Source organism: Lagopus leucura, unplaced genomic scaffold, assembly GCF_019238085.1.
Source record: "Lagopus leucura isolate 7727_CA_CO unplaced genomic scaffold, USGS_WTPT01 Super-Scaffold_739, whole genome shotgun sequence".
Taxonomy (NCBI): domain Eukaryota; kingdom Metazoa; phylum Chordata; class Aves; order Galliformes; family Phasianidae; genus Lagopus; species Lagopus leucura.
The window spans coordinates 19,712,524-19,735,324 of NW_024962255.1; the positions used below are offsets into that span (position 1 = coordinate 19,712,524).

General features: G+C 37.0%; 1 protein-coding gene across 4 annotated transcripts in view; it reads right to left on the reverse strand.

Moving 5' to 3' along the window:
• Positions 1-22,801, reverse strand: part of PLCE1 (phospholipase C epsilon 1) — a 148,653-nt gene that overhangs the window by 43,053 nt on the left and 82,799 nt on the right. For all 4 annotated transcript variants that reach the window (XM_042863510.1, XM_042863509.1, XM_042863507.1 and 1 more), the window contains one exon: positions 12,280-12,596. In XM_042863510.1, the coding sequence (XP_042719444.1) occupies positions 12,280-12,596 (317 nt within the window). The remainder of the gene's footprint in view (positions 1-12,279; positions 12,597-22,801) is intronic.

Genomic DNA, 22,801 nt, shown 5'->3' on the forward strand with positions numbered 1-22,801 from the left:
CTGACACCCTAACCAACAGAGAACAACGAATGAGAACAGTGCAAATAAGAAAACAAGCCACAGCTCCAATACATGCAAAGCACAGAGGCAGAAAAAGGAATCAAAATTTTAAGACTGAATTCCTGAAGAAATGAGGTTATAAAGTCATTCTGTCTCTCCTCCCTTGAGGACATCCTCAGGAATGTGCAGCACAGGGTTGTGATGAGATGAAAGGATCAGGGAACAACGGAGTCGTCCTGCAAGTTTTCTATGTGACTTAACCCTCACCAAACAACGTGGTTATGGAAGGTAAGAGCTAGAAGAAACTTGCTCCTTGCTTAGCAATAATCAAAAGAAAAATGGTTAGCTTCAGTTTCCATATGTTTTTAGAACTCGCATACAATAGCAAAGGCTTAAGAGCAGATACCCAGTAGATAGCTTTCAGAACAGGCAGAACAAGCAGGAGAGATCCATGTTGTAAATGCAGATATGCTGACAGACCTTTCCCAACTGCAGCCTTTATACAGGCTGCCACTGCAGAGGCCGCAACACAAAGAAACAACACAGCTGCGCACTCAAATTTCACTGATATTATATCTGAAGCGCTCAGCTGGTGATTCCTAAACTGTAAAACGAAATCAGCTAAGAAGTGTATTCCTGAAGAGCATAAAGGTATAGAAGAAATACAGAAAATGAACTTAATGAACTTTATGAACTTTATGAACTTTATGACATGGGGCTCGGATGAGGGCATGCACAGAATGAAATGCAATTAAGTAAATACAGAAAAATACATAAATCAGAAATTATGAAACAAAACAGTTAAATATGTGATTCAAGTTTGGCATAGACTTGTGTGTGTATGCTGGAATAAAATTACATATTGGTTTTGGATATTATTCTTATTTTCCAGAAATGGCTCTGTTAGAGAATACAAATGCTAAACATGCAAAAACACACAAAAAGATTAATAACATTTGTTTGGTATGAAATACTAAATGTGGTAATGACAGATTGATTAATACGTGTTTAAATATTTTAAAGAATAATATAATTTTAAGCAGATCTGTTTTTATCTCAGGTAGTCAACACATGCAATAGTCAGGAGAGAACAGTATCAAGGGTGATAAAGAATGTCTAAAAATGCATTTGAACGTAGACTCCCTAACAAGAAATCTTGAAACCAGGACAGTTACTTGCTGAAAATGTATTTAATACAGAGTTTAGGACTGCTATAAACAGTTATGATGAACTTTTACAAACACTGTAAAAGCAAACACAAATGATGAAGGTTAGCACAAACAAGCCTTTGTGGCAAAATAAGGGTGCAAAAGGCAGTAAGTAGTCTCCCTTGAAGTTTATGTTCACTGCTTCTGCAGGACAAGAATAGATTCACAGGAAGAGCAGAAAACAGAAAGTATTTCACTAAAGAAGATGGAAAAATAAAGTGTCTGAATGTCTACACAACAAAACAGGATGGGCAAAGGAAGATATAAAGACCTGGGCAGAAACAAGTTGCAGAACAAAGCACCTAAAGATAGAATCCACTGCTGCCAAACAGAGAACATGCCTGCTTCAAAAACTTCACTATGTGCATATTTGCTGGAGATTAGAAAAAGAGTGACGAGCAGACTGTGAGGCGTCAGTCAGACACAGATAACAGAAACTTTCATTCATGCTCTTTTACATATTGACGACCTTAGGAGTATAACAGAGCTGTCCCTCTCCATATGCTACAGGCTGCTTCTCTTTTCCATATGGCTCTTATATCATATTTAGTAAACAGTCAGGTGCACACAGTGATTTTTCTGCTGATTCTGAATAGCTGCAACTCTTCATAAAGTTTTCCTATGAACAACTCAGACTGTTACTTGATTAATCTGAATACACCATACAGCTCCTAGAAACGGGGATTGTGGGAATAGTATTCCAAAATTAATTTCTTGAAAGGTTTCATCACTTTGAGATTAGAACAGAGACTGCTAAAAGGCAATAGCACTGTCACAGAGGAGGCAGCAGAGGGGAGGAGCTGTGAACAAAGGCCATCTCATTTCATTCACTGAGGTTTTTGCTGAGCACCGTGCACCCCCTTTTTTTTTTCAGTGAGAATTGCTGGAAAACAGAGACAAATCATTGAGGGGCTTTAGGGGGCATCTTCCCCAAATTACATCTGGTCCAGGAGCCCAATTAGGAAGCAAACTTTTAATTAATTTGCAGAACAGTCGTTCATCCTTTCAAACAGTCGGAGGAGACTTTTGTCATAAAAATGTTGCGGTTGCAAGATGTGGATGAATCATTAGCTTTGAAGGAGTACAGAACTGAAGCTGACCTACAGCTGCCTGAGGTCTCTTCCCAGCTGTGAACTCCCTGAAGATTTTGTTCTGCCCAGGCAGATTGAACTGATGGATCAAAAAACGTTATCCTGAACATCATTATCTATTTTAAATAAGTGCATACTGAAATAATTTGGGTGTGGCATTAATTTTCAACTGCTATTCGTAGTGGGCATAGCTAAAATGAACCATGCACAACCAACACTGAAATGGAGGAAAACTGAAAGGACTGCAACGTTTAGGAAATATCATGTACAACAAATTACAGGAAACCTAAGTATATTTAAGTATACATACATTGAAGAACACTAAAATATACAGAGATTTAACAGTACTCAGTAAACATACTTTGGAATGTATTGATTTGCTGATAATTACATGAGCAGTCCAGAGTCCATGCTCACAAGTACACCTCCACAGGAACCACTGATAACAACCGTACAGCTGCCCACAGCTCCCAACAATGCATATAATACATTTCTGCTGCCTGGGATGCATAATGCTTCCTCTGCACAGATGGTATTCAAGAACTAATGAGCTCTTAAAAATCTTCATTCAAATGAGAGTTCAAAAGCATGATTCCTCAGATACTGTCCAGATCCGTGAGCCAGAGGCGCCTCACAGAACAGGAGAGCATATGGAAACCACGTGGAAGCTGCCATGAAAATCTTCCTTTTCCACTAAATGTGTGTGTGTGTTTTCCTCCAAGGAGGAAAGCACCAGCAGCCCACAGCCTTGTTAGCAGGCTGTGCCTGCTGCACGAGGGCTCTACAGCTCAGCAATGCCCAAACAAAGCAGCCCTGGGACCTGAGGCAGTATGCACTGTCTGTTCAGTAGCAGCTTCGCAAGAAGGATCAGAGATCAAAGCACACTGCAAGTACTCCTCAGAATTAGCAGTAACAGCTTCTGGACCGAGTTTTTGTATTCAATATCCAATTAACGTTAGATCACAACATACTTCTTAAAGTCAATTTCCTGAATTTATTTTTTTCACATTCTACTTACATACTTCTGTTTCTGTAACTCACTGTAACTCCCTTTAGAACACAAATCATCACAACAAACCTATAATTAGACAAGTCTAAAAAGTATGAGAAAATGTATCCTGGCTTCATTTATATAATCCAATTTATATAATGTATAATACATCACAGACTGAAACAAAATCCACTCAGGTTGATAATAACACCCATCTTCTCATTCAGGTGGATATGAATCAGTGCTTTTCAGGGCTACTGCACACCAATATTTAGGTGTACAAAAAGAAATCATATCCAATAGATACCTAGTGCAAATTTAAATATTTTCTGTTAATAAATAATATCTGTTAATAATAATATCTGTTACAGACAAGCACTCAAACATCACGCTATGTTAGAGTTTGTAATAAAACCCCAGTTGGAAATTTTCGGAGGTACAAATCTGAGTCTGAGCACAAACAGGATCTACATCATCCAGACAGTGCAAACTGAAGGTGATCAATCGTCTCAGGCACAATAATACATAATGACAAATACAGTTCTAGTTTTGTTGTGTTTTTTTTTTTTTTTAATTGCTTTTTTTTTTTATCAGCTCTTGCTATTTTAAATACAATAAAGTCTACTGAATAGACTCTTTTTGGGGTTTTGGACTTATCCTACTATGATCAAATTTTCAAATAATTTTGAGTAAAAAATTAATAATGCATTTTGGAAAAGCATACTAATAATTAATGTTAATCTTCAAATATACCATGACTATTTTAAAGCCCATGTCTGATTCGTTCAGTGCTTTGGGCTACTTGGAAATTTTCACAAGGGTAACAATAACAGAACTTCATTGAGGACAGAGAAACCTCTGTCATTCAGGACACCACATTCAAAGAAGGGTCCAGAAATTTCTGTTCTGATTTTCAGAATTCTCTTTTCCCTTGTATTTTTTTTAAGAAGGCAACAAAATTGTCAGGGAAGTTCCTGAAGCTCAATTGTGAGAATTAATATGCAGAATTTATTTTTTAACCTTACAGTATTTTAATATTTAAAAATAAAACACATCCTCCCAAAGCCTTTAAACAGGGGAAATATATTACACACATTCAAAAAATAGCATAACCCAGTATATTTGATAATCCAATCACTGATCTATCACTGACTTAAAATCATGTCTATACACAGGCCAAAATCTTCCATTTTGACAGTGGCAGGATATGGCTTATCATTGATGTTCAGTTGCTTTTACAAACACAATAAGAAGGACTTGGTGATCAGACACAGAAGAGACATATATGATGGACTCAATATTTGTTGGCAAGTGATCTTAATGCCCTGTGAACCACCATTTGCTCTAGGAGAACCCTGCTTCATGCAGCACAGAGGATGGAATAGTCCTTAATGCATGTTGAATTAATATCTGTACCCCAAAATCTGAAGTGGATTTACTTCACTTCTTTTCTTCTTTTAGTCTTTTAATACTGAATATCAACATAACTCATCTGTACATGAGTGCATATATATATATATATATATATATACACACCCACATATAAATATACAAAAGTCTGTACTGCTATTATTACACCTGCTAGAGAATCTATTACATAAATTTTGGAATGGGAACTAATTTATTTCTTATCTTTCTTTTGATTAACTTTTATATAAATATAAATGAGGGAGGGAAGAGTGAACTCTTAACAATCTCCACCTACGAAGACCAGCACTCTCATTTCTCATGCTTTACACTCATTTCCCAACTCATACTTTTACCATGGCTTCTGCAGCAATTCCCATGGTACATGGGAACATGGGAGCTTTCAGAGGCACAACTAGCAAGTAGAGCTGCCTGCCTGAGGTTTAATCCATGCCACCACTACCAAGACAAAAAGATTACAGTGCAGACCTTCTCTAACACCAAAGATATGAAAATTAACCATGACCTCCTTTGTAACTTATTCAACTACTCTGGAGCAAGAAAGGTAGTAATTTTAATATTAACAGAATGAGGATATTCATGAGAAATTTGTTTCTTTGAAGTCCTTGAGTACAAAGCAAGAAGTTGATTTTACAGCTATCTACAGGAAAAGCATTGTGATCAGTTATTTCATTTAACCAAAATATTCCATTTTTAGTGATTTTGAGAAATTTGGAAACTTAAGTAAAATCTGAAGAACATGAAAAAAAAACATATAATAAATAAATGCATAAAATCCTGCTAAACATCTGATGAAGAGTTATGGCAAGAGGGAAAAGCATACCTTATCTTGTTTAAAAGCATAACTCTTACTATATGATTGTAAAGTGATTTCTCTCTGTTTAAAAGAAAAAATCCTCCACCTTTCACAACACCACAAGGTTATTCCATGAAGTAAAACTCTTTCTGGGGAAAGTAATTTTTAAAAATCTATGGAGAAGCTTCATGCTTGTGAGGCTTTTAAAATCACAATTGCTATGCAGTTAGCACTGATCAACTGGCAGCCACGAGTTCCATCAGTTCCTTTGTCTGAGTCTACTCACACATCCATGAGTGTATACTGATGAACATAAGGATCACAGCACAGAACACAGCACTGTTTTATTTTAAACAGATTTTGGTAAAGGTTCTTTATTAAATTTTTGGGCTTCGGTATAATATGCAACATAATTCTCTGATGCACTTATAAAATCTGAGTTCTTAATATCGCATATCCTACAAACACATGGTTCACTTTAGATGCTGGAGTGAAATTATGTAACTTTACAAAGAACATTTACCATTTTAAATCTGATTGAACAGTACTCCAAACAAGGACTGGAAACAGTTTGATATTTGTACAAACATAATCTTTTTAAAAGCATTATGCAAACCCATTTAGGAATTGCAAAGCAATGCTGAACTAAGAGACACAGCATAATATTTATTTGCATTCCATAATTTCAGTAAAATGATATGTCTCTGCTTTCCTAGTAAGGGTTTAAAATCGTCTTTTATATGACAATGAAGAAAACTTACAAATTTAACCCCCTAAAAATGGGACTATCATTATCACTCATTTTGTCTAATAGCCAGATGTTTTATTACCTTGACTCAACACAGGAGTGTCTTAGTAAGTCTCAGACCACCTCAGTAGCAGTGTTGCACTGGAGTCATTGATATGTTTTTTTACCTTTTTAGTTATGCTTTTTGGCAACATAATCTTCCCCAAAAATACTTCATGTATTGAGTGAGCTGCATCTCAGCACAGAATATTAAATGCTTCGTTCTAATTTTCTAATGCTTTCTATTACATGAAGCTGAGGCCAAAAAAGTTCAAATTACATGCAAGCATACATGCTTACAGCGTGTAAATTGAAGTTGTGTTTCTCTGGTTGCTTTGCTGGAGGGAGGCTAAAGAATGGCTGGGAGTAAAAACCATGAATGTGCACCAGACCAGGAGGGCAAGGATATAAAATAAAACAACCAACGGGTGCCCAGGAGGAGTGTGGGATATGTTCAAGGTAAATCCCGAGTAAGGATCTAAGGACCACTAGGCACATGGGATGAAAAATACACAGCAGTGCACAGGAATCCGAAGAACTAAATGCAGAAGGAAAAGACAGGCAACAAGACAGAAAATAAAGTATCTTGTTACAATTATCTGGGTCTTAAAACCCATTTAGCTGCCATTCTCCTCATCTCTCTCTAGCTACCAGCACTCTGCTAACTGCAGAATGTCCTTAATAGTTTCATCCCACAGCTTTTATATATCCATGGAAATCAAACTTCTGGTAGTCATTTAAAAAAATCTGAAAATTGATAAGCAGTACTTAACTGAAGAGGTGTCTCCTTTGAGCTCATGTTATAACATCTTTAAAAACCTTTAATCCTTGAAAGCTCTCTTACATATCTGAAGATGAGCAACTGATGCACTCAGATCCACATTCTTCTCTCCCACAGAACTTTTCAGCCATCTCCATGCTCTTTAGGGCACCCTCCCCCCCCCTCCTCTCCTTGCAGTCTGGCATATCCTCTTCAGTTGTCTCTAATTCTTTTAAAAATATGCCTCGGTCTACTGAAATGGCACACTTTGTAACACAATAGATGGGTAACAGAGAGCATGGTTCTCTACTGGAGTAAAAAAGTATATTACTATTACTGTTATGTGTACAGTATTGGAGAGTCTAACAGCCTCAACATACAGCAGCTTTGTAAAGCTACCCATTACTGCTAATTTTAGTGCCCAATTTTCCTACCAAACATTAAGTAAAAAACAAAGTCACTTTCCATATTTCCAGTTTCTCTTAAAATCTCTCACCCCAGAAAACCAGAATGACCACTGGAAGCACAACAAAAGCTGAAGAACCTATCTCAAGTGCAGAAGAATATCAGTTAAACGTTTTCCTAATAGATTTTAACTTGTCTTTGGGCTTTGTGTATTTGTTAAGTCTAATCTGAACTTCAGAATTAAGGAATGACTGAAGAAAGTCATCTTTTTAATCCTAGTGTTACAATAAAATATTTCCAATAAGCAAATATTTTGTTTTGTCCACATTTAGATATCCATGAATGTGTGCTGCCTTAGAATAGCTGTATATGTAGGTCAACACAACCTAATTTTCTTTCTTCTCTTTTTTTTTCCTAAATTGAACAAAATTCCTTGCCTGGTTTTCAGTGTTTGATGCCACATTATTGCATTACCCCACCAAAGCAACTGATTGGATCTGTTCTGCACATGTGAATTAGCACCTTGTTAATTGCAGAACACATGGGTGCTTTTTTTTTTCCTAAGTAGAGGAACCTATTTGCTCTTCATTAACTGAAATATGTGCATGGCAAACGTATTATGAACATGGCCTCATTTCCTTTGGATCCTCTCTCATCCTCATTAAACAGAGCATATTATTACATAGTCATCTAGATTCATTTTGCAGCGCAGCATGTAATGATAGTGATTCTGTAATACTTTTCATCTGCATCTCTTTTCCTTCTGTGGTTATCCTTTGTTTTTAACTTTTCCCTTTCCAAATATTGTGTAGTTCACCACATGTTGAAAAGTCCTCTAATTCTTTCATCATTTTTAATTTATCTTTTCCAACCGTATCTTAAACAGTAGCGATCAGTCCTTCTATAGCAGCATCACAGAAGTCATTTATACTTCAGTGAGAATCTCTAAGATGACTTATCATCCACCGCTTCTAGGGAAGTCTGTACATACATGTATATAAACAATGGAAATTTTTAGCATCAGAAATAGATGTCATATTAACTTCAACACTTCTGAAGCTTCGTCAGAGACAGTAAGTCCTGAAAACAAACTGCAACTTTAGCTGATTATAAGATTTTTTTTTCTTGTGAATATTTTATTATTCTGTGAAATAACAAACTTGAGAGCTGGAATTAGCTCAAATTTTAAGAATATAGATAAAATGTAATCAGAAAATATATCTGTCATTGAAAGTGATTGTATTTTGTGTTGATTTCACAGAGCACCCACAAGTGACCTTTCTCCCAACATATTTTTGAAACAAGTCACTGAGAGTTCAAGCTACTTGTCATGGCAGCCACCTCAATTAACACATATGAAAATAACTGTTACTTGGAAACCCAGGACAAGATAAAACAAGAGGAAATACATAATGTCTGAATGTCCTCCAGTAACTATGTCAAGACTAAGCCACCATGCTCTCTTAAGGGCAGTTTCTGTTTTCCAGCCTCAACAGTACAGTATTTGCCAGCCACAGTGTTTGTGCTACTATTCATGGAGTGTTTGACAGCAGCTTTAATCTGTGCTATCCATCTTCAGTGTCTCTACGCTACTTACTACTACGAGCTTTTTTCCTATCAGTCTTGATAGTGAAACACTAGCGGACAAGAGGTCTGTCTACCCTTTCTAGAGAAAAGAAGACCACACCTTTGGAAATTGTTTCTGATGGATCATCAGTACTAATATGATAGGTGAATCACTTCCAATACTTTAAGTCAAAACATCTTATCCAGCAAATAAAGCAAAAGAAAAGGTTTGTAACAGTCTTCCTCTAATGTTAGACAGTGTATCCACTCTTACACTACTACACTATTCCACAAATGAGAGTGGAATTGGAAAAATAACAGCAGTTCTTTAGTATGCATTTATCTTCAAGTGCCAATTTTACCTACTTGCAGAAGGCAACTGACTTCTGATTTTGTTCTGCAAATTTCATAGATCATTTCCATGCCAAACATTTAAGGCTGACCACCCACTATAAACACCTTCTCCTGCATCTTTTTCCCATTCCTTTTAGATATTATTGAGATCTAAATACTGTCATTTATGTCCAAAAAACTCCAAGAAATTTATTGAAATACCATCCAGATAAGAACCAGGAAGAATAAAAGCATACAGTAGTTGACAGCCTGACCTCTCATTGCTAACTAAAAGTTAAAAGATGTTAATGAGGGCATTATCCAAATGCCTCTGAACACTGGCAGCCAGGGGACACCAAGCAGCTCTCTAGAAAGCTTGTACCAGTGTTTGACTGGTACGTGGTAAAGAGACTTTTCCTAGTGTTGCATCTGAGCCTCCCCTGACACAGCTTTGTGCCATATCCTCATATTCTGTCACTGGCTACTGGAATTTAAGCAATAAACAATGCTGGTAAAATTGACCTTAGTAAGATACCAACCAAAACTCATTTTTTAAATGGTATTTCAATTATTTAGAATATTCATTACTTTTAATTATTGATTTGTTATATAATAGTGCTCTAGTGCTCAGTGAAAGCTTCCACAGAAATGTCAGTTTTGTTCTATTAAACAATAACAAAATTCATCCATATCACAAAACAGCAACTGAGTGTCATTCTAAAAGTGTTACAAGCACATTCCCATAATGTATATCAGGAATATGACTAAAAAGCATATTGCTACCTGAAAAATTCTCTGTAAGATATAATTGCTCATTGAAAAGAACAATGGCATTAGATGATTTTTTCCCATTGTGTGTCAGAAGCCTGTCATCTCAAAATTCATTCTGGCTCCCACATTATAAATACACTTCAGTATTTCTATAGGCAATGCCAAAATAATCAGCAGGCACTCACTGACTTTTGCCAACAAAAGCATGACTCTTTGCACAAGAATTTTCTTGCCATTTATAAACAAAGGCATTTTGGAAGTCCATGCCTGTGATTGGCTGTGGCAACTGATACACTCCACCATAAGACAAAACAGATAGAAAATACTGATTTATTAGAAACAGTAAATATTTTATAATAACTCTATTTAAACATATAACATCTATGTTTAAAGAGGTTATTCCAGTCTATTCTTAAAATAATTTAATGCGCTAAATATTACGTGTTTTATGCATCATATACTCAGGAATTCAATCAAATGCTGTGAAAAACCATCCTGCAAAATCAACAGATGAGTAATGCTAAGCCACAAAAATTGCAAACTCACAACCCTCTTACATTAAAAAATACTGAACATCTTACTAAGAGACAACTTTGAAGTTAAACTTCATTTTGATATGGAATAATCTCAGTCATTTCTGACAAAACTTCTTAACTTAAATGTATTTGATCTCCAATCTTGTTGACTGTTTCAGCGTCGGAACACACAAAGGTTAATCTCCCATGTGCAGCAAGCTGCAAAATGCCCCAACCAACTCTTCTGGCAGTGTGTCTCACCAAGCACATGGGAAATTGACAACTTCACTGTTCTTCTGCTGCCCTTACTATGATGATCATGGTAAGAGAAATATCACAGCGAGGAGGGCCGAGCAGAAGCTGGATTTCTTCTCCAGCTATGCACCAGATATGGTATTTTCTACATACAGCAATCATAGCTAATGTAAATAATTTTTAGGCTTTGTCTGAAGACCAAATATTACAGTTGCAATTTTTATTTATGTTCCTATAATGGAATTAGGTGACACAAGACAACATACTTACAATATTTTAGTTCCTGTATCTAGGGAACATGCAAGAAGCAGGAACACTTCAAAATGCTAAATATTCAGTTTGTGATCCTTTGATGTTCACCAAACGTGAAGTTCTTACCTCCTCTGCTCTATCTACTTAATTTTGTGCTCTCTTCTTGATACTGCACAATTTTTATCTCTTATTTAAGAAGAAGAATGCCCTGGATAAGAAGCTAAAAAAGTAGAAGTCAAAGCCATCTTCATTTTACTCCACTTCTATGAATTTAAAAAGTTAATATTGCATGTGGTTCACACAACAAAAAGAAGGAAATTACTCCATTTTTCTGCAACTGAAAACTCTGAGAACTGAGGTTTTATTCAGATTTTTCTCCGGGTTAGGTCAGGTTTGGGTTGTTTTCTGTGGGTTTTTTTTTTTTTTTGTGGTTTATGAGTTTGTTTTTGTTTTCTTAGGGTGCTTGGGTTGTTTTTATTTCCTTATTTCAAATTTCTATTGAGTTTTTCAAGAGATCACCTTACTAAAAATAAGGAAAAAGAAAGAAAGGTTCTAGAAAACAGTTCAGGATTTGATTCATGCAACTGTGTCATGCCAAAGAACAACACTTATATACTGTTCTTCAAAACACACATAGCAATACCATAAATAAGAAAACACTGCAGGTTGGTGTAGTTACATTATACAGAACACAGAAATTTGTAGTTTATAATACTTCTGTCCTGGCTCCTAAGATCGTGCTTAGTCTACAAAAACCCAAAGCAAATAAATAAAACTGCTCCTGAGCAAAATAATAAACTGACTGAAAAATAACCCCACTTTGTCAGAATAAAGAAATATATGCCTGCAATTGTTTTCTTCCCATTTCCTTTGCCACATGCAACACAAGTTTAGATTGCAGTTTTCGAGACTCACTGAGCAAATTGGTCACATAACTCCTCAGTGGAAATTAGTTGGCTAAACTCACTGTTAATTCACATGTTAAAAAACTGTCCTTACAGCTGAACTCTTCTCTGAGGGACAAAAAACAAAACAAAACAAACCAACACACAAAAGCAATGGCTAACTCACATACCAGGTAACAAAACTTACAAAAAAGTAATTTAAAGGTTTTGTCTTACCTCATTAAATCTTGTCACAAGATCTTCTACAGCATTATGTTCACCATTTGGGGAAGAAAGAATAGTAGCAGATATGGAAGCTTTAATACAAGGAAGCTTGCTTTGACACTCAGCGTTACCCAAATCCCTGGTTAAGAAGCAGAGGTAGTCAATGGGTAAGACCTTCCGGTAGAGCTCCTGCTCCTGTTCAGTGAGAATGCTGGCAACCTCCTCTGGGAACTGAATGAGGTGCTGCAGATCAATGAGCTCCTTGCTGATACCAGCCACGTTGGAGGGAAGGACACTGGAGCCAGCCATAGATGTACACGCTTGACGTTCTGAAACAAAACAAATAAAAAATTTATTGGGTTTCTCCTTTAACTCTTGGATCGGGCTGTGTGAAAGTGAGACAACTTGTTCCCGTTGCTCTTTTAAACCATTCATTCATTTACTCAGCATTATAGTACTTTGAAATTACTTTATCTTTAAACGACCTAATACATTCCTTCCTTATACATGTCTAAAACTGCAGTGGGTAATGCGATCTTCAAAGACTGTCAAGCTACCTGCCAAAATGTGCTCGCTTCTTGACTTATCCAAACACCTGCTGCAACTACCTGCAAGTCATGCCAAAAGGATCATTTTGACTCTACTTCACCTCCATGTCAGAGTCTGTAGTACAGACTGAGGCAGTGGGAGTCTCTTGGCTCAAGAAATAATGTACAATGATATAGCAAAACCTTTGCAGATAGTGCATTTCTTCATATTCCTCTTGCTGTAAGATACAACTCATCTCAACTCACTGCACTGTCAAAAAAAAAGTCCAAAGTTACAAAATATTTTTCATTCTTCTGGAAAAATGCATATATTTGGGAGTATGCATGTTTTATCCATTATTACAGAAGATTCATGGTAGTTTTATAATGTCCTAACAGCAACATCCCCAGAAAAATAAAACTTTTCCTAAGATGGAAGAAGCCAGACTTTGTAAAACCATGTGGGAAGCCTGAAATATCAACACAATGATTCCAAAATAGTGAGTATGAGTCTTCTGACATGATAAGTTTAGAATGGGCACTTTGAACAATAATTTTTCAAAAATTACTTAAATATATAAACAGTCATATTAGTATATTTCTTCCCAGGAAGAAAGAGTTTATTTTCCAGTGTTGCTTATACCTTTAGAGGTTTTTTGCTCACATAATGGATTATACATTCCAGATCTACTTTGTAACTTGACTTTTTTCATATCAACGCATTCTCATTTCACACGGTGCACATCTTCCTTCTGTTCTCTAAATCAAAACGTTCGTACTGACTGATTACAATTCATTCCCTTGTAGCAAACAAAATATGCTACATGGTTTTTCCCTGGCTTTATTCTTTTTACAGAAAATGTGATCAAAAAAGACAGAAAAATGCCTTTTCTTCATATAGTTCATGAAAGGTTGGAAGATAAATTACACCAGACCTAAATAAAGTTGGTGGGCTAACAGAACCTGTTGGGAAATTTTCAAGTACTTAAACACTTTGGAAAGAGCCAAGGAGTAATCATTTCTGAGCATAGACTGGCAAGGAAAAAAGTAATGGACTTAATTTGCTGTAAGAAATATTCCAGTTAGACAGTACAGAACAGATGCAACTCCAAGGACAGTACAGATATGAAGAAATCTGTCACTGAAACTCCTGCAAGAAAGATCAGAGAAAAAGACAGTTAAGAACACCATGTTGACATGTTGATCCTGTTTTGGGCAGCGGTTGAATTGCTGCGAGTTTCTAGGTTTTCTTTCAGTGTTGGCTTTGGTTCTACATGGGGCTCCAGTTCTGCTCCAGTTTTGTTTTCCATTTCATTATATGCAGATCAGTTCTGCCTTCTTTAGTAAGAAAAAAGCTCTTGAAAGCTCATTTGGGCTGTTTTTAACTTTATATCAGAATTTAAGCATGTGTAAAAATAAAAACAATGCTCATTTGATATCATAGAAGTTGCACATTTGCATATATGAACTGAAATATCACTGTCATAAGCAGAAAAAAAGAAAGAAGAGGATAAGGAACTCAACAGAAAATCTCTTCTCATCCATTTGCCCCCAGAAGACTCCTTCCCAACTCACACACCTCCCAGGCAGGATGAGCATCCAGGCAGAGAAGCAGAGAAGTGCTGTTGTGTCCGCCTCTCCTGTGTCTCATGCTACAGCCAAGACATACAGGCTGAGCCTGTGCTAACATTCTACTTCATATTAGCTACATACTTTTGAAGGGAATCTTGCAAATAGCCCCACTTGTAGTGCTGCATTTTGCAGTCTTAAGAGCACAGAAGCTGGATCCTTGTCAGATGAAACAACAGCCTGATGGGTGAACAATCTGCCCCCAGGGGGCAGTTAAAGTATCCTCACCGCCAACAAGTCCTCACCATCAGTGGCACCAGGTTCTGGACAGGACTGAGCTCAGTTTGGGTAGAACTGGGCTTGGCTGCAGGAGATCAGAAAGCACACGAGACAAGATTTGTACAGCTAATCTAACGTCACAGAAATAGATGCTTTGCTGATTCAACATTATCTGGCAACTACAGTTACAGACACTTAATTATTATCTATCAATATTATAGCAAAGGAAAGCATAACACCGTACGGACTACCAGTCAAGTAGCTACTCAGGGAGGAGGAAGAACATATGGTTGAAGATGAGCTATTCCCCAGTGCACTGCTTGCTGATGAGATTTCGGATGCTTGTAAGGAATCCTCAAAAATTTACCTTCTCCATTACAATACCAACAACAAAAACTTTCCAGATTCACACTTGCAACAGGGCTACGCTGCATATTGTCCCAGAACTGCCATGCCTAGGCATAACCCTCCTCGGTGCTGCTTCTTACTGTTTCACACATCTAAGAACGAGGCTCTGAACAGTGAAAGGACCGGGTGCAAGAGGACTTATCCACAGTGCACTTCTAGACTCCCTGAAACTGCTGGAAATGTATCATCCAAATTTCATTTTACTCACTGCCCATTGATCAAGACCAGCAGAAAGCTAATGCATTTTCAATGCATTTTCAATGAAACTGAGGGACAGCACCATGCTCTGTTGCAACATCTTTGAAAGACAGCTTCATTTTAACAGGAAAAAGAAGCTCTCAGAAGGAAAATCTTATCATGGAAGCTAAGATGACTGGTCACAGGCTAAATAAGATCAACCACCATTACTGCTGTGCTTGGAGGGAAATACAAACTAAATAAACTCTTCCTGTTCCAAAAACTGAATTACAGACTAGTATTTTTAAGTCTTTGTTAAAATGAAAGAACTAGAAAAGCGTTCTGTCTTAAAAGCCCAAGAAATAAGCCACTGCAGCAGAGCGCTGCAGATATCCAAGGAGAGGAGCACAGCCAAGCAGAACTGTAAAGGCTCATACCTCATGGCTCAAGTGTGGATATAAATACTGAACAAGTGGAAATATAACTTATTCCTGGAATATTTCTACACCTATAAATATATCCATAATTCGCATCCTTGCACACAATGACTGTTGATATACGTCACCCCTCCAGAATCTGATCTTTCATCTTTCCCTCTTCTAGCCTCCTGCGTTCTGTCACAGAAAATCCAGGATCCCCACTCAGCTGCACCACGCTCCCACCCATGATTTACACCCTGCACAAAAGTCTCCTCCTATGCTCTCTTTCCATACTAATCTAGCCCTTTTTTTCTGGACTCTTTTTTTGTTTCTTTTTCCTGTCTATAACTTTCATAATTTTTCATGTCAGGAACTGATCTGCATTGCTCTGTTTGCTGGTTTCTGCTGTGAAACTTCCTATCACTCCCATCTACAAGTCCTCCAGCTTTCTGTTGTCTCTCTCAGGAAACAGATGCTATCTTTCTGCGCTTCATCGTCTTGGGATTAATTTGCAGAATGAAACTGCTTTTGGGCAAAAATCACAGACTTCCTGCTTAGAGTTAAGGCAGGGGATAATTCTCAATAAAATTAGCGAATCAGCTGCCTCTGCAGCAAGTTGCAATATTCTTTGTGTGGTGCCATGTCAACTTATAGCTAAAACTGCAGAAGAAAATGGGAAAGACCTTCACTATTCATTTGCAAGTTGTCTAACACTGGAGTTGACAGATTCGTTTATCCTTTTGATAAACAATCTAAGCAGATAATCTTTTAAAGAGGAAGCATTGCTTCTATTAATCAAAACAAGATAACCTCTGCCAAGCATTTAAAGAGGACTCACAGGTTGACTTCATTTCTGATATGCATGGGAACAAAACGCCTCATCTTCTCTAATAAAAGAATGAGAGAAAAATACAGAATGACTGCTCTGGAGAATTATTCAGCCCCAGCCCATCAAAAAATCTTGAAAAAATGCTATCTGAAGAAATCATTCTTTTGCTTTTTTTCAAAAAAGAACTTTTACAAGGTTTTACGAAGGAGCTCTTGCATCAACAAATAAGCGCTCAACTTTTATTAGTATAAAACTTAGAATTTCACAATTCTTTTCAATTTGCAATCTTTAATTTGTCTATGCTGAATAAACAAAGCCCAAGTATTTAAGTAAGTAAATCCCCTGTGCATGTGTGTTTGTGTGTACATGAAAGTTCCAAGATAGTCTTGAAAACCTGGATTTTTGCTGATCTTCTTTTTTTTATTAAACTGTATTATGCTTGTGTTTGATATATGAGCATGAGACTGATTTGTGATTTTTTGAAAATGAAAAACAAGGAGCTCACTTTAAAGAAAAATGAAAAGATACTTTCATCAATAAAAACATTAAAAATTCTGCTGGAGGGCCAGTGTTTATTACTGTAATCTTTCATATTTTTTCCACGTTTCTATGTTCTACTAAACAGTCCTTGTGCAACATGCATAACTTCCTAGCAACAAAAGCAAAACAATCTGCTTATTTACCATATTACTTGTAAAGCTAAAATTAAAAGGTGCTTATTTCTTAGATTTTATTCCATCATTCATACAAATTATTCGCTGATACACAACGTGTTATAAATGTTGAGCTGCTGCCATCAGTTTTCTCTAAGCAGAAATTCAGTACTGGCTTTCAGCGAATAAACGGAATTCATAGAAAGACAGAAGGAAAACAAATACCGCCCTGAATGTAACCACACAAATGTCAGAAGTGCTAATCCTGCCCAAAATTGCAGTTGCCAACCATTCAATTTGTACTTTGATAAAATCACGTCACTTTCCATGTGAATTCTGACCAAGTAAGGACAGTGGCACAGAATTACTTTCATCCAAACTCAAACACATTAACTCTTAAACTGGTATGAGTAGGAATCTGCTATGCATCGTGACAGAGAGAATTCACCCAGAAAAAGTCACTTTCTTCTTGAGATAAGTACAGTTTAGCAAGAGTAAACTTGCCAATGAAATGAAAGCTGACTCTCAGAGAAGTCTGGTGATTTGACAAATGAGGTAATAGGATTTATTAGTTTTATTTCTAGGCTGCTTTTCCTTCCGTACTTATCTTGAGAAGAAAAACAAAAAGTATTCTCTATTAGGTATTCTCTATTACTCAAAATCAGTGGTTTGAAAATGATAAAAGCGAAAATTAGAAACATTAAACAAATGTTCTCTATCTAGAAGGCTTCTGGGAGAAGTTCCTGTGAAAACCAAGTGTTCTAAAGCAGAAAACAGGTTTCAATAACCACAACAATAAAAGTAATTATCAAGGATATTATGACATCTTATTATTCAGTTGACAACAGACTGATAATAAACACTGAGTCCATGAAATTATACTGCTGTGACTGAAATTATACAAAATTCTTAGGGGATTATTTTTTTCAGCCATATTAAAAGGTAATGCGTACTATAAGTATCTACATCAGTAAAAAAAAATATTCCCACTGTATCACTATCATGCAATAACTGGATTAATAGAAGTGTTTTTAGAAAACAGTGCTACAGACATCATCCTGACTGTTCCTTTGCAATGTGCATTACATTTACAATGAAAACATGAAGAAGAGACAAAGGTGAACAACTGTCAATATAGATAATACAGAAGAATTCTGTTCAAAAAGAGCAAAAATACAATAAAAGCTTTTCTAGAACAGAAAACACTTAGATATGGAGTGCATGGCAGTTTAATTGAACACAAGCTTTAGATACAGATCATTATAACTGCGTCCTATAGGCTTCATCCTATCCCAGTACTGCAAGAACTGAAACAGCGAGTTTATTCATTTCCTGTTCGTCTGCTGTATAATTAAAAACATTTCTCTATCTTTTAATGAACATGAATTCACTGCCATCAATTTGGAATGCAAATAACTCACTCCAGTATTGAAGGCCTGATATTAAATTCAGTAGGAAGGTTGCCATAGAACATTATCAAGGGCAAATTCAATTTCACTGCAGAAATAACTGCAATCAGTGGATCCTATTTATTCTGCAAATTTACTTATCAGGTAATTTAGTAGCCAGGTAATCAAAAAATCGAAGACCTACACTTTCTCTCTCAGTATCCCTAAACCAAGCAATGTGAGTTACCTCTTAAAACTGTGTGCACTGTAAATTAATAGCAGGGAAACAGTGGAACCATAAGGCATTCATGCTAAATAAAACTGGAGCTTAGTATGACCTGAGCATCAGTGAGCAGAAGATAATATTCTGAGAAAAGGGAGATTCCCAGACAGTGATTTGAAGAAGATGAGATTAATTTACCCAGGGTCTGTAAGGAAAATAATCTGTTTTCAAAAAAGTAACATCACAGACACACTCTGGATGCACTTTTTCAGGTTTGAAACAGAAACAGCAAACTTCACAGCTCGTTCGTGAATAGATGCTCTGAGTTTAATTTGACTGTGGTAATAACAAGACAATTGCAGAAGGGGCTCTCCAGTGCTGCAGCCATGAGTTATCACAGCAGGCCAGATTAAAAGAACACTGGTTTCTACAGAACAGTGGGGAAAAGGTGGACATCACCTGGAGAAGTCAGAATTTTGCTGGAAATAGATCTCTAAGAAACTGTAATGCCTAAATAAATATGTAGGTCACTCCAAAAGTAATGCCTCCTATTTATTTCTATGGAAACTACAACAGACACAAAGAGCACAAAAACACTGTAGAGCAAATTCTCAGCTATTTTTCACTAGCAAATTCTCACACTATTTTTCAACACAGTCACCACCACTACCTATGCATCTTCACCAGCAGTGAACCACAGCCTGCACACCTGCAGAGGTGACCCACTGTTGCCACAGCTGAAATGCACTACTCACTCTCACTGTGCGCTCACATCTACTGTTTGACCTCCATAAACATGCAACAAGCATTCATGAATGTCAGTGGGTGCCATTTTTCCACATGGAGGAATTCAATGACACATCTTTGCTTCATATACACTTCCATGACAGACACCATTATGTCAGACTGCCCCTCTGCTGCCATCTGTCACACACCAACAATATGTAATGGAATACTCGTGGGATGATTCAACCTCTACTGCCATACCACCACCATCCACATCTGTTATTAAGGGCCAACATAATAAACTAGGAGGCATTATTTTCATAGCAGCCTTTGTATTTCTATTCAGGCTGAGATTTTATCATTGAACAGAGTCATGAAACCCCTGAAGAGAACTTGACAAAAGGCAGCATCACAATGACGTATAAGTGAATTAAACTACAATTGCATACCACTAAATCCTGATCTCATGAGCTGTGCAGCACAATGGCTTTTGCCAGAGACAAATATATGCAGTGCTTGTAACCCTGGCAGCAAATTACAAATGACTGCTTATTCCTCAAATCACTTCTTGCTTTAGGAAACAGCGAAGGATTCTGTTTTGAAATGCAGGCTCATCTGTGTTTTCTTACAGCATCAGTCAAATAGAACCCCAGAAAAAAAGAGAAGTTGTGAATAGTTGGAGATACAATCTTCCTTCATCCCTTCTGACTGAAAATGAATTTCACTAAACAAATGGCATATGCAACAGGACTGTTGAGATATGTTTAGACCTGGGAAATAATAACTGTTTTTGTTTTGTTTTTACCACAAAGGATATGCATACACTGCCACAGGGCAAAATTCACACACAGAGAAACATTAATTCAAATTCTGAAATTGTTTAAAGAAAACTAATATGAAGATTTAATTTATATATTAAAATTGAATTAACAGGTACATGTTCCTTCTGACAAGTATGAACTGAAAAGCCATTTAAGCACTGCTTGTGCTTAATCAATTTAGATGACCCTGTGTGTAATCTAAATATACACACACTGACATACGATACAGAAGGAATTTAAAGTGAATTATCACCATGACTTCAGCTGAGACTGCTATGCCTGTCTCCAGCATCCATGGTGTACAGCTATGAAGTGCCTTGTGCAATTACATCTACACTGCTGCTTATATAATGGCAGTGCAGCCCAGAGATTTACCACTCTGCTAGCCTGATTCATTCACAGAAATATCGTGCAGTAAAGATGAATTTGGCTGTTTATCTCTGAGTTACAAATACTGTCAGTCAATACGATTAACCAAGCATTTCCAGCTCCACACGCTCTTTGGCTGGTACTGGTTACAGCTGATAGAAACAATCACAGACCTGTCCATAAGAAATGCATGAGTTGGTTTTGCTTCTGACTGTATTCTCACTGGAAGAAAAAAAAAAGATGCAGATAGTGGCTTTTTAACAGTAATTTTCACTATGTCAAAACAGCAGCAGATCTCAGAAAAACTCATGCTTTGTGCTGATTTCCTAATTGCTTTGCAGTTCATGACAGCTAGCAAAGTGCTGGGGACTGTGTCCTCCTGCAGATACACAGGGACAACTAGCAGTGCGTCCAGAATATCTGCAGAAGAATCAGTGTGATACTATGGGTTAGACCAGACAGCAAACATTTCTAGTGTGTCTGAAATAACAAGCTCTGAAGATAGTGACTGAACGGATAACCACCAAAGCAAATGGCTGCTTTAGTTACAAAGAGCACTTCGTCTTATGCAAGGTTTGGCTGGCACAAATGCTTGTTCACAGACCTTAGGGAGGGATGAACCAACAGCATGTGTATTGCCAAAAGTCTGAAGAGATCCACCACTTACATTTATACAGAAAGCAGCCTTACTGCTTCCAGTATACATGCTTGGCAATGGGCCACCTGAGCCCTGCTATTTTTGTGGACGTTCACCTCCTACTGTAGCTCATGAAACCTCATACATCTGATTTCAGAGCACCTGCCAAAAGAATGTTAATTAAAAATTTGGTGGATCAATAGTGAGTGTGCAATCAACTGGTTGAAAATTAGGTCCCCAAAGCTATTTGACACCAATATGGCATTTGCCTTGCTGCACCTCACACTGCAACAGCAGATTTAAAAGTAACTTCTAGCCACCTTAGCAAGTGACATCACTACAGTGCAAAGATGACAGATTCCACTATTACTAAATCAGTGTTTTCAGAGATGGTTTAAGGACCAGGCAATGGATAAGACAATTCAGTTCCCTTACCAGATTAAGGGTAGAATTTTCACTAAATTTCAGGCCAATAAAATTTTTCAAGCTAGTTCTGAAATTACATCTGTTTATGCAAAGATTACATCCAGACAGCATACCATACCTCCCAAATGATGCTGAGGCAATGTTTTGGTTGTCACTTTCTATCTGACCTACTCAGGAGAACCATCTCTCCTTCTAAGTATTCTTCCAGTCCTAACCTCAATTCCTCTGTCTTCCATTTTAAAATCTCACTGTGGCTTAGATTATTACTACACAAAATGGTGGTTGGATTGAAGCAGTGGTGACCAGAAGCAATGATGATTCAGTTGAACTCTTCCTATGGAGAGATACAGAAATGCTAATCTTCTGGTAACCTGTGACAAGAATCCACTGTCAATGATTATGTGTCACACCGTTCAACATTGCTGCCTTAAATTGTAGCAGCTACTTACAGTACAGTGATAGCAGCTACTTTGAAGAATTTCTTCAGCAAATTCAGATGCTCCATGAGCAGATTACGTCTGCTGTGAGCGGAAGGAAATGCCTGCCAGTATGCTGCCAGGCTTGGTGTCGAACTGTTTCAGATTTTTCCTTATTTTCCTGCAATGAAATCTCATCAAATGAATCCTCTCCTCTGCCAGTCTCCTGGAGATGTTTTCAGCAATATACTGCTTTCACATACACTTCATTAATCTTTCTTCTAAAGGCTGGCACATTAGTAGCCTATCAGAACCTTGAGCTTCTGGCAATATGGCAACATACTAACTAGAAGAACAACTCTGTATGCAGCATCTGTATTCAAAAGCTTTTAAAATACTGGATAGAAAAAGTGTACTGCATGGAATGTTAAGTTCAAAAGCTAAATAAACATATATATAAATTACTAGATAAATTACAGCACCTAAAAAGAACAGTTGAAAGGGAAGACTTATGAGTTGACTTTGGAGGAAAATAAGTGTTTTAGAAAAAGAAGTGCATGATTCCCATTGCAAAAAGAGCAAGTTTCTGCCTGAGTTAAAGCAGAACCCAAGCTATAACAACATCCACAAAAACTGATACAAAATAACTTCCAAAATCACAGCACAG